At 39.7% G+C, this 13,836-nt stretch overlaps 1 protein-coding gene across 1 annotated transcript in view; it reads left to right on the forward strand.

Moving 5' to 3' along the window:
- Positions 1–13,836, forward strand: part of LOC150093941 (cell adhesion molecule Dscam1-like) — a 1,598,688-nt gene that overhangs the window by 93,212 nt on the left and 1,491,640 nt on the right. Inside the window, exon 4 of the mRNA XM_090412925.1 lies at positions 6,917–7,101. Within this exon, the coding sequence (XP_090269051.1) occupies positions 6,917–7,101 (185 nt within the window). The remainder of the gene's footprint in view (positions 1–6,916; positions 7,102–13,836) is intronic.

A 13,836-nucleotide genomic window follows, 5' to 3' on the forward strand; every position in this document is an offset into this window, starting at 1 on the left:
TATATTTTCTTTATGACAAATATCCCAAAAATCAAGGAACAGTAGAGATTGTGCAGATGATGTACCAGGGATCTAGGTCTGCTATAAAAATTGGTAACAAACTTTCAAAGGAATTTATTACTAGCAAGGGGCTCAAGCAGGGATGTTGTATGTCACAATTGTTTAAGATCTACTTGGATGTGGCCTTGGACGATTGAAACAGAGAATGGGTGTACACACAGGAGACCAAGTCATACATTCTCCTCTTTTTTGCTCATAGTTAGTAATTCTCGCACAGGAAGAGTTATGTGGAATACCAGATGAGAAAACTGTTGAATACATATAAATATTAAGGCCTGAAAGTCAAAATATGTTAAAATTCAAGTACCTAGTAGTTGGAGGTGATAGTACAACAGGTCCTGAGTTAGAGATGTGAACCATGAAATCAGCGTATACCTTCAATATCTTGGCTCCACAATGGGTAAGTCTGGCCAGTGTGAAGTGGACATAAAATTTCAGTAGAATAGGAATGAATGGCTATTAGAACTATGAATGGTGTTTTATGGAGTCATAAGATCTCAAGGAAAAATAAGATGCTGCATCTATTCTAGAGAGTATAATGATCTATGGATGTGAATGTTATACCCTAACTAACAGTCAGAGAAAACAAGTAGAAGTTGTGGAAATGGATTATTTCAGACAAAGTATGAGAGCCAGCCATATGGATCATCTGGGGAATGCATATATTTGAACAGAAATGAAAATTGAATAGCATGTTATGGAGAGGATAGAGACATGCTTTGAAATGGTATGGATACATCCATAGAGAAGAATGATGGCCATTGAGAATTATGAACTGGTCATCCCCTGGAAGGAGAAAAAAGAGACCGACCAAGAGCTACATGGGAAGGAACCTTTGTAAGATTGATGGAGGAAAAAGACCCTACAGGATGAGGACTGGTGGAATTGTGCAGAGTGCAGTTTAAGAACAGGCAGCTGCTAACAACTAGAGAAGCCTGGAAAAAGAAAGAAAGAAAGTTTCGAGTATTATAAATATGAGAGGTGAACTTCCTTATGAAAGTAGAGAACAGAATTGACAGATGCTTGGATAGTTTATACATGAAACAACCAGTATAATGAACAACAAGTTTAAAGGGAATGTCAGTCTTGTGGATCTTGGGAAATCGAACAGATCTAATGACCTATGCATCTTCCCCCCCCACACAGTTTTTTTTTTTTTTTAATCATAAGGATACTTGTGATACATTGGACAAAATTTTTTAATTAAAAACATAATTGAACGAGAGGAAAGATAGTGTGTGTTGCCTAGGTATGATAATGAAGAGCTGAGCAGAAGAGCAGTAATATTGAATGATATAATAGCTAGAATGTGTGACAAGAGAGGACTGGAATATATGGATGCTTGGAGTACGTTTGAGGACAGAAAGGAATTGTATGCGATAGACCACTTACATTTGAATGAGGAAGGATGTAGGCATCTGGAGAGATTGCTGTTCAGAACAAGTCAGTGTGTCCCACGGAGGATGGTAGCAGGGGTGTCCTCTTGTGGGAATGGATACTTGGGAGAAGGGGGACGACATCAGGTAACACTGAGCCCAGTGGAGTCTAGAGGGGATAATGCTGGGTATAGAAACAATGGCATTTATATGCTTTATACTAATGCCAGGAGTATCTGGAATAAGGGAGAGGAATTGATGGCGCAGATAGCATCAGCCTGGCCAAAAATTATTGCGATCACTGAGATATGGTTCACAGAAGAGGATATAATAACAGGAATAGAAGTCACTGGGTACAGCATTTTTTGGCAAGATAGGAAGGGAAAGCGTGGTGGTGGAGTACTGCTTATGATAAGTGGTGACCTATGTTCTCTAAGAGTGGAGACTTTGGAAGGCAGTGACACTAATGATTTTGAAAGCATATGGTGTGAGGTAGGGGTGGGCAACCCAGGATATTTAGTGGGGTGTCGCTACAGACCCAGGAGCACAGAGGGTGCGGACCAGGAAATGTTTAGACAGCTGAGTTTGGCAAGTGCAAGAAGAATGATTGTTATGTGAGATTTTAACTACAGTAGTATAAATTGGGGAGAGGAAGATGCATGTAGCAATAAGGGAATGGAATTTCTAGAATTCTTGAGGGACAAATGGCTTAGGCAACATGTAATAGACAGAACAAGAGGTTGAAGAGTTTTGGATTTGGTTATAGTCAGACAAATTGATAATAACCGAGATGACATCTCTTCTACCAATTAGACAGTGTGACCATATGGTTTTGACTTGGAAAATGACTAGACATGCAGGAGTATCAAAGAGATGGGAACATATGTGGAATTATAAGGCAGGTGATTATAATAGTTTAGGACGTCAACTTGGGGAAGTTTCATGGACGGAGGAATTTGAAGGCCAGGATATCATTAGTGCATGGAAAATTATGAAAAATATTTGTTAGTAGCAATGGTAAGTTGTATACCACGAGTGAACAAGAGGACACAATTTAGAGTAAAGTGGATGACAAACGATATTAAACAGGAATTGCATGCGAAAAAGAGGCTATGGAAGAGATATAAGGGGACAGGTGAAGATAAGATGCATGAAGAATATAAGACACAGGCCAGAAGAGTGACTAGTATGGTAAGGAAGATGAAACTGGAACATGAGAGGAGATTGGCCCTAAGATTCTAAGAAAATCCTAGGGAATTTTTTAGATATGTGGCCAGTAGGAGGAGAAATGACTGTGGAAGAATGATGTTGTGGGATAAAAATGGGAATAGAGTGACTGATGACATAGTGGAATTGTTCAATGAGCACTTTATTGGAGTATATCATCCTGGAGGAGTCAGTTTTAATGCTAGAGGGTTAGGGCAGGTTCAAGGTTTAGAGGTACAGGAGGAGAGTGTGTTTCAAATACCAAGTGTTCTAAATGTCAATAAAGCTGTGGAACTGGATGGTATTTCACCATGAGTTTTGATAAAATGTGCTAGGGAACTGACAGCGCCTTTGACCTGGCTTTTCAATGAGAGGCTGGCTGCAGGAAAGGTGCCGATGGAATGAATTGAAGGTAAAATAGTGCCATTGCATAAGGGCAGTAGCAGACTGGAAGTGTCTAATTATAGGCCAGTTTGTGTGTCATCAGTAGTTAGTAAGATCTTGGAGAAAGTAGAGAAGGACCTTATACAGAATTGGGTAGATGAGGTTAATGTTATCTGTGAGAGTCAACATGAATTTGTGAAGGGGCACTCTTGTTTTAGCAATATGCTAACCTTTTATGATAAAGTTACAAGAGCATAAGATGAGGAAAGGCATATACTGCCATTTTCTTAGACTTAGCGAAGGCATTTGACAGAGTGCCACATGATAAACTGATATTTAAGTTGCAGCACATGGGTTTGGATGTCGGATTGGTCAACTGGATTCAGGATTGGCTGTCTGATAGGTATCAGAGAGTTGTGTATGGTGGGGCAGTTTCAAGGAAGCAGAGTATTACAAGTGGGGTCCCAAAGAGCTCAGTACTGGGACCTATATTGTTTAACTTTTATATCAATGACATTGTCAGTGGATTGCAAGGGGATATTCAGTTGTTTGCGGATGATGCAAAGTTGGGAAAGATTATTAGTAATAGTGCAGTTGCGGCAGCCTTGCAAGAGGATTTGAATAAGCTAGATAGATGGGCAAATGAATGAGGCTATCGGTTTAATGCAACAAAATGTTAGGTCTTTAGGTTTGGGAAACATCGATGGGGCACTGCATACTCTATAGGAGGAGTTATACTGGAAGAAGTAGAGGAAACAGATTTGGGGTTGATGATTGATAGAAACCTGAAATTTAAGGGACATATTACAAAGGTGGTGTGAAGGTAACACAGAGGATTGCTGCAATAATGAGAAGGATGCTGACCTGCAGAGATAAAACAGTTATCATTCCATTGAATAATTCACTTGGACTATTGTTCTCAGATTTTGTCCCCAGGATTTGAAGGGGATAAAATAACTGTGGAAAGGGTACAGAGGCAGATAACAGAGATGGTTTCAGGACTGTACAATGATAGTTATTAGCATTGGCTGAGGGAATGTGGACTGCAGAATTTGGTGGATAGAAGGAAGAGAGGTGATACGATTGAGAATTTTAAACTGTTTAGAGGTGGTTACAGCGCTGACACTGGGGAGTTCTTTCGCTTGGTTGAACAGCAGGAAGGAGTGATGACAAGAGGCCATCCCTGGACGTTACAAAAGGAAACTGTGAGCAAGAGGGTGCGGAGTGGTTTCTTTGCATGGAGGGTGGTTGAACCATGGAATGCATTGCCTGATGTAGTGGTGAGAGCGAGAACAGTCAATAAGTTTAAGGAGTGGTATGATAGACTTTGTGCTTCTTGGGGGGGGGGGAACCTCCTCTCGATGAGTCTTGATAGACTTTGTGTTTCTTAGGAAGGACCTCCCACGATGAGTCTTTTGACTCCATGGAGGCCTGAATAATAATAATAATAAAATATAAAAACTTATGTTTTATAATTATAATTAGATTTCTATGTCACTCTGATCGAGACATATACACTGAGGAGAAGAGTCAGTTAGTTTGATATAGCAAAAATATTTTTCAAGGTAATTGGTGGTTGGAGAATGCAAAATCACACATCAAAGTTGTATGTATGCATATAGAGAGGTGAATAAATGGAGTGCATTGCCAGATTGGATGGCAAGTGCACCAGCACTGAATTTGGTGTGATAGGTATTTATGACCTGTAGAAAGTAAGGCCTAAGCATGATCCTTGTGATGTCATGGAAGCTTAGAATAATACTAAAAAGTATTACTACAAAATAATATTAACCACCTTACCGGCCATTATGGATCAAATACGCATCCTCATATGCTCCGTATCCATCATATATTTCAATGTAATATCAGTGGTATTGCAATTATAATATGCACTTTGCATCCATGATAACCTTGACATCTATAGATGTCTTGGCCGGTAGCATGGTTTAAAAGTATTACAAAACCAAATTTCTTCAAAATCCACCCAATCAATGTAGCTCTTATATAAGGGTGGTTTGAAAAGTTCTTGGCTTAACAATTAAAAAAAAATGAATTTATAATTTCAAAATTATTTTTATTTTTCAACATAATCTTTCTTAAGACATACATTTATTCCAGCGATGCTCCAGCACCATTATCCCATCCCTGTAGTGGTTTGCAGTATGATCTACAAAAAAAAACCTTTACAGTTGCAATCACCTCTTGATTCGAAGAAAATCGAATCAAGAGGTGATTGCAATCAGGGAGGAAGAGTTTAGCTTTGGGAAGATAGAGCCAAATCTGGGGAATAGGGTGGATGTTCCAACAATTCACAGTGTATATCCCTTAATTTTCCCATTGCCAAAACACCTTTGTGGGCAGGTGCATTGTCCTGATGAAAGATGATTTTTTTCTTCTGCAAAACAGGTCTTTTCTCACAAATTTTTTCGCACAGTCTGGTTAAAAGATTGGAATAATATTCCCTGGTTATTGTTTTATCCTTTTCAAGATAATTAATAAACAAAATGTCTTTAGCATACCAAAACACCGATGCCATGACCTTACCTGCTGATGTAACCGACTTTGTCTTCTTTGGTGCTGAACAACTGGCTTCTGTCCACTGTTTTTGAACTGCTGTTTGGATTCTGGTGTGTAATGGTGAATCCAAGTCTCATCTATACTAATAAATCGATGCACAAAATCAGTTTTATTCTTGTTAAAACGCTCCAAGCACTGTTCAGAGATTTTCATGCGAGTGCGTTTTTGATCTGCTGTGAGCAAGCATGGCACCCATCTTGATAATTAAAGATTCAAGATAATTAATGAACAAAATGCCTTTTAACATCCCAAAACACCGATGCCATGACCTTACCTGCTGATGTAACCGACTTTGTCTTCTTTGGTGCTGAACAACTGGCTTCTGTCCACTGTTTTTGACTGCTGTTTGAATTCTGGTGTGTAATGGTGAATCCAAGTCTCATCCATAGTAATAAATCGATGCACAAAATCAGTTTTATTCTTGTTAAAACGTTCCAAGCACTGTTCAGAGATTTTCATGTGAGTGCGTTTTTGATCTGCTGAGAGCAAGCATGGCAACCATCTTGCGCAAGGCTTTTTCATTTGCAATTCTTCATGCAAAATATATCATACATGTTCTAGTGATGTCATGCCTATAGTATCATTAATTTCACGCACTTTGACTCATATCTGTACAATATGGTATCGTCATCCAATACCATGTTATACACTTGATCAGTGATTTCTGGTGTTGTTACACTTTTTGGACATCCTTCATGTGGATCATCTTCAAGGCTGGTATGACCATGTTTAAACTCGACAACCCATTTCTTAATTGTCAAAAACGAAGGAAAAAAGTGCCCATAAACTTTTATGAACTTTAAATGAATTTCTTTTGGTATTAACCCTTCTTTTACAAAGAATTTTATAACCACACAATACTCAATTTTATCCATTTCAAGAGATACAGAGAACACTTTTGCTTCAGACAGCTGTTCTGATAGAATGACTTGCATTTCACATGGATGTTTATGACAGATGTACCAATGTAGAAAAAAAAACATGCTGATAGTGTTGTTATCTGTGGTCGACACCGCGACCATTTCTGACCACCCTTGTATAATGTACACAAACAGATAGACTGATGCTGATAGCTTTTTACAAACATTCCTACAATTCACTTAGAACTGTAGAACAGTAATGGAATAATGCAAGAATTTTCAAATCTTTCCAAAATATTTCAAGACTATTTAAGAAATTTAATCTAATTTATAACCTCTCAATTTATTGAAATTCGGTATGATAGATAATTGTGCAAAAGCTAATTTAATGTATAAATTTTATTTCCATACATACTAGCTTAAAGTACAGCTTTTTATTTTAATTTTATGCAGCTGGTTCAAATATTCAGGAAGGAACAATACAAATCTACTTCCTGTATACCCAGCTCCTCGAACGACACAGTTAAGTGGATCCTTAGTTATACAACAAGTAAATTTGGAGGATGGTGGAAAGTATATGTGTGTAATTTCCAACAGTGCAGGAGAAGAGAAAACAGAAATGGTTTTAATAGTTACAGGTGAGTAATATCTGCTATATACCACTGAGAATTCTTTAATTATTATTAAACTACTAGCAACTTCTCTGGATTCGATAGACTCATTGTAAGAGGTTCACTTAACTAGCTATATGCATATCATACTGAACTTTAAATCATTTTATTATTATTATTATTATTCAGGCCTCCAAGGAGTCAAACGACTCAATGTGGGAGGCCTTTATGACAGACTTTATGTTCCTAAGAACATAAAGTCTGTCAAGACTCATCGAGGAGAGGTCCTCCCCCATCATACCACTCCTTAAACTCATTGACCGTTCTCGCTCTCACCACTCCATCAGGCAATGCATTCCACGTTTCAACCACTCTCCATGCAAAGAAACCACTCCTCACCCTCTTGCTCACGGTTTCCTTTCGTAACTTCTAGGGATGGCCTTTTGTCATCACTCCTTCCCGCTGTCCAACTAAGCGAAAGAACTCCCCAGTGTCAACCCTGTAACCACCTCTCAACAGTTTAAAAGTCTCAATTATATCACCTCTTCTTCTATCCACCAAACTCTGCAGTTCACATTCCTTCAGCCTATCCTCATAACCAAAACTGTACAGTCCTTAAATCATCTTGGTCATCCGTCTTTGTAAGCTTTCCACAGTTAATTTATCCCCTTCACATCCTGGAGACCAAATCTGAGAGCAATAGTCTAAGTGTGGTCTGATCAGAGACTTATACAACGGAACGATAACCCTTTTATCTCTGCAGGTCAGTGTACTTCTCATAATTGCAGCAATCCTCTGTGTTACCTTCACCACTTTTGCAATATGTCCCTTAAATTTCAGGTTTCTATCGATCATCAACCCCAGATCTCTTGTGTCCCCTACTTCCTCCAGTATAATGAAGGATAGAGTGCTGTATGGAGACTCGTTAGTACAAGGTGTGTTAGTAGAGGATTTGACAAAATCGTACCAACCTGGTGCGACCATAAAGGACATAACTGAGTCTATTAGAGAGCAAAAGGAAAGGGTGAAAGAAATGATTGTTGTGGCAGGTACGAATGATTTGAAAGGAGATAAAATGGAAATGATAGAAGACCTGAATGAATTGTTTGAGGTAGCAAAAGAAAAGAGTGAGAGAGTTAGAATGATTAGTCTTTTGCCACGGTATGACAGTGAAATGTTTAAAAGGAGGGCCATAATTGCGAATGACTTTATGCGTGAGTTATGTATGACGAGTGGTGTGGAATTTGTGGATGTGTGGAGTGAGTTTGATAGGCGTAAGGATCTATATAAGATGGATGGCTTGCATTTGAATGGTTACGGTGTAAGAAGACTTGAGAAAGTGTTGCTGAATGTAGTGGATGTGCAAATTCAGGGAAACTAGATTTGTTAAGGGGGGGAGTAGATATACAGTCCTTATGGAGGCAGTTGAATGTAAGAATGAATATAATATGCCAGAGCAAATAAGGACCAACAAATCTGAGTGGGATAGTTAATATAAGGCATCAAGGTAGGGTTGGGGCTAATTGGGGGTCTTAAATTCATGTACACTAATACTAGGAGTATTAGGAACAAGAAGGAAGAGTTTTTGGCCATGGTTGGCACTTCCAGACCACAGGTTATAGGTATTAGTGAAACATGGCTGACTGTAGATGATATAACTAGTGGGATTGAATGTGATGGGTATAGTGTGTTCAGGACTGACAGAGAGAATAAAATGGGGGGAGGAGTATTGTTGATGATAGCTGATGAGCTCCAGCCAAGGAGAATAGAAGTTGAATTGCAGGATAGAGAAAAGAGCACATTTGAGGCCATTTAGTGTGAGATTGTGGCTAGCAGAACTAAATATACAATTGGGTGCTGCTATAGACCAGGTGATGGAAAAGATGGTGGTGACAGTATGAACAAGCAAATAGAAGAAATGGGTGGAAGGAGGGTGATTATTATGGGAGATTTCAACTATGGTCGCATTGATTGGAGTGAGGAGAGGACACACGGAAGGAAGGAACTGGATTTTATGCGGTTATTAAGGGATAACTATCTGCGACAGCATGTAATGGAAAATACTAGGGGTCAGAGAGTGCTTGACCTAGTAATTACATCTGAGGATTTGGCTGTAACAAATATGACCACATTGCCACCAATCGGTGAGAGTGATCATAGGGTCTTAACTTGGGAGGTGGCTAAAGGTGTAGAATTTTCAATTAAGACAGGGTACATGTGGAATTATCGGGCTGGAAAGTATGACAAGCTTAGGAGTTTGATTGGTTCAGTGCCATGGCATGTACAACTGCAAGGACTAGAAGTTGAAAGTGCATGGGAGGTAGTTAAGAAGTGCTTGCATGAAGCAATGGCTGACTGTATACCTAGAGTCCGAATAATAAATCAAGTAGGGGTTAAATGGATGAATAACACCATTAAGCTTGAGCTGCAAAAAAAGAAACAACTATGGAGGGAATTTAAGGAGAAGGGTGACCGGCAAGTACATGAACGGTATAAAGCGCAGGCCAGAAGGGTGACGAGTGTGGTTAGAACAGCAAACAAGGATTACGAAAGAACATTGGCCATGCAGGCTAAAGAGAATCCTAAACAATTTTTAGATATGTAGCAAGTAAAAGGAAAAATGTACATGGCAGATTGATTTTAAAGAATGCCGATGGTAGGGAGGTAACTGAATCAGTTGAGATAGTTGAGTTATTGAGTGAGCACTTTGCAAGAGTATATCATCCAGGTGGTGACATTGCAGAAATGAATAAATCAGTAGATTATACGGGAATTGTGGTTAATGAAGTGGAGGTGAGTAGTCTATTGCATAACCTCAATGTCAATACATCTGTGGGATTGGATGTTATACCAGCTCGTGTTGTACGAGAAGCAGCTAAAGAATTGTCAGTACCCTTCACCATTTTGTTCAATTTGAGTCTCGGGTCTGGATTAGTCCCGAGCGGGTGGAAAGAGCGGAAAATAGTTCCACTGCATAAAGGTGGTTCCAAGACTGCTGTTGTAAATTACCGACCGATTAGCATATCAGGAATCATTGTCAAGGTCTTAGAGAAATTAGTCAAGAAAAGAATACAGGATTGGATAGATGAAAATGGGATATTGTATGGGGGACAACATGGTTTTGTGAAGGGTAGATCATGCCTCAGTAACTTGCTCACGTTTCATAACACAGTGACGGCTGAACTGGATAGGGGTAATGGGTTTACAGTGATACTACTGGACCTTGCCAAGGCCTTTGATAGGATACCACATGGAACCCTAATCAGTAAACTGGAGCAGATGGGTATAGATATAGGGTTGGTGAGATGGATAGGAGAGTGGTTGAAGTAGAGATATCAAAGAGTGGTTTATTCAGGAGTGGAGTCTAAAAGACGTCTTGTGACTAGTGGAGTGCTACAGGGCTCTGTTCTTGGACCACCGCTTTTCAATTTGTTCATCAATGATATTGGAAAGGATCTGAGAGGAAGTGTTCACTTGTTTGCTGATGATGCAAAGTTGGGTAGAGCAATTGTGAGTGCACAGGATGTCAAAATTTTACAGGATGATTTGGATAGTTTGGAGGACTGGGCTAGGAAAAATGGATGTCAATTTAATGTGGCAAAGTGTAAGGTTATGCACTTTGGGGTGAAAAGAATAGCAGCAGTATATCGCATTGATGGAACCATACTCCAGGAGATTGATGAGGCCAGGGATTTGGGAGTGTTGGTGGATAGGGAGTTGAAGTTTAGGGGGCACATTGCAAAAGTAACTAAAACAGCTGAGCAAATCACTTGGCTTCTGAAAAATACTTTAACATGCAGAGACGAACAAGTTGTTGTTCCTCTGTATCGAGCCTTGATAAGACTCGATCTGGACTTCTGTGCCAGTTATGGGCACCAGGGTTTCTTCGTGATGGGGAGGAAGTGGAGATGGTCCAGAGACGAGTGACCAAGATGATAGCAGGTCTGTGGAATGAACCTTATGAGAATAGGTTGAAGATTTGTGGGTTGCAGAAATTGGACGATAGGCGAAGGAGGGGTGATATGATTGAGACATTCAAATTACTGAAAGGTTTTTATAAGATTGATCCAGAAGATATTTTTGAAAATATGACTGGTGGAGGGAGGACTAGAGGCCATGCATGGAAGCTGGGCAAGAGCGTGGTTGACAAGGGTGTTAGAGCTAGGTTCTTTACTTGGAGAGTGGTAAATGAGTGGAATAAGCTTCCAGAGTCTGTTGTGGGTGCTACGACCGTAAATGAGTTCAAGGCAAGGTATGATAGATACTGTGTGAATGTTGAATAGTTGTTCTTGACATGATGTTAGGGTCTCCCTCGATGATTCTGTCGACTCCTCCTTGGAGTTTCCCGGAACAACAACAATAATAATAATAAAATAACTACTTCCATAGAGTATGTAGCATCCCATCGATGTTTCCCAAACCTCAATTCCTTACATTTTGCTTTCATTTGCCCATCTATCTAGTTTATTCAAAACCTCTTGCAGGGCTGCCACTACTGCACTATTACTAATAATCCTTCCCAGCTTCGCATCATCCGCAAACAACTGAATATCCCCTTGCAATCCACTGGCAATGTCATTGATATAAAGGTTAAACAATATAGGTCCTACTACTGAGCCCTGAGGGACCCTGCTTGTAACCCTCTGCCTCCTTGAAACTGCTCCACCATACACAACTCTCTGATACCTATCACACAACCAATCCTGAATCCAGTTGACCAATCTGACATCCAGACCCATGTGCTGCAACTTAAATATCAGCTTATCATGTGGCACCCTGTCAAATGCCTTCGCTAAGTCTAAGAAAATTGCAGTATATGCCTTCCCCTCATCTAATGTTCTTGTAACTTTATTATAAAAGGCTAGCATATTGCTAAAACAAGAGCGCCCCTTCACAAATCCATGTTGACTCTCACAGATAACATCACCCTCATCTGCCCAATGCTGTATACGGTCCCTCACTACTTTCTCCAAGATCTTAACAACTACTGATGACACACAAACTGGCCTATAATTAGACACTTAATATTGTTTGTCATCCAGTTTACTCCAAATCGTGTCCTCTTCTTCACTCATGGTATACAACTTACCATTGCTGCTAACAAATATTCTTTCATAATTTCCCACGCACTAATGATAACCCTGGCCTTTCAATTCCTCCCTCCATGAAACTTCCCCAAGTTGACGTCTAAGACTATTATAACCACCTGCTTTATAATTCCACATAAGTTCCCGTTTCATTGATACTCCTGCATGTCTATTCATTTTCCAAGTCAAAACCATATGGTCACTCTCTCCAACTGGTGGGAGAGATGTCATCTCAGTTATTATCAACTCTTCTGATGCTATAACCCAATCCAAAACTCTTGACCCTCTGTTACATGTTGCCTAAAACATTTGTCCCTCAAGAAATCCAAAAATTCCATTCCCATATTGCTACTTGCATCTTCCTCTCTCCAATTTATACTACTGTAGTTAGAATCTCCCTTAACAATCATTCTTCTTGCACTTTCCAAACTTAACTGTCTAAACATTTCCTGGTCCCCACCCTCTGTGCTCCTGGGTCTGTAGCGACACCCCACTAAATATCCTGCCTTGCCTCCCTCTGCTTCACACCATATGTTATCAAAATCATTAGTGTCACTGCTTTTCAAAGCCTCCACTCTTAGAGGGCATAGGTCGTCACTTATCATAAGTAGTACCCCACCACCACGCTTTCCCCTCCTATCCTGCCGAAAAATGCTATACCCAGTGACTTCTATTCCTGTTATTATATCCTCTTCTGTGAACCATATCTCAGTGATCGCAATAATTTTTGGCCAGGCTGATGCTATCTGCGCCATCAATTCCTCTCCCTTATTCCAGATACTCCTGGCATTAGTATAAAGCATATAAATGCCATTGTTTCTATACCCAGCATTATCCCCTCTAGACTCCACTGGGCTCAGTGTTACCTGATGTCGCCCCCCTTCTCCCAAGTATCCATTCCCACCCCTGCTACCATCCTCCGTGGGACACACTGACTTGTTCTGAACAGCAATCTCTCCAGATGCCTACGTCCTTCCTCATTCAAATGTAAGTGGTCTATCGCATACAATTCCTTTCTGTTCTCAAACGTACTCCAAGCATCCACATATTCCAGTCCTCTCTTGTCACACATTCTAGCTATTATATCATTCAATATTACTGCTCTTCTGCTCAGCTCATCATTATCATACCTAGGCAACACACATGCACACTATTTTTCCTCTCTCTGTCTTCTTCTGTACAGCCACAAGCAAAAATCTCATATCTCTCACTGCCTGACTTACATTTATGATCCGAACAGTTACAATGTATTCCACTCATATTATTCTCCATGTAAAAAATTCACTCTTCATACTTTCATTGTGTTTTTGTACAACTTCTGTCCTTTCATTTTTCCGCTTTAACTTACTTTCCATTCTTTACACGCACACACGTGCACACACAATCCTTTTTGTTCTACTTTGGTAGAATTCCATCACAATTGTTAGATCTAAAATCGGCGACTTCAGAATTTACCTGATGTCACCATTCCAGAATCTAACAATTTACATAAAATCAAAATTTGTATACTTATCCTTTAGCAGAAAAAATGTGTTTTTTGTTTGTAACTACTCTCTGTATAATAATTTTGTGAAATTTTGAATTTTGAAACATTACCTGAGTGTCTAGCATAAATGCTGCATACTCTATGGGAGGAGTTATACTGGAGGAAGTAGGGGGAGGCAAGAGATCTGGG

Source organism: Typopeltis vanoorti, chromosome 23, assembly GCF_054136105.1.
Source record: "Typopeltis vanoorti isolate ZY-2024b chromosome 23, IOZ_Tvanoo_1.0, whole genome shotgun sequence".
Lineage (NCBI taxonomy): Eukaryota > Metazoa > Arthropoda > Arachnida > Uropygi > Thelyphonidae > Typopeltis > Typopeltis vanoorti.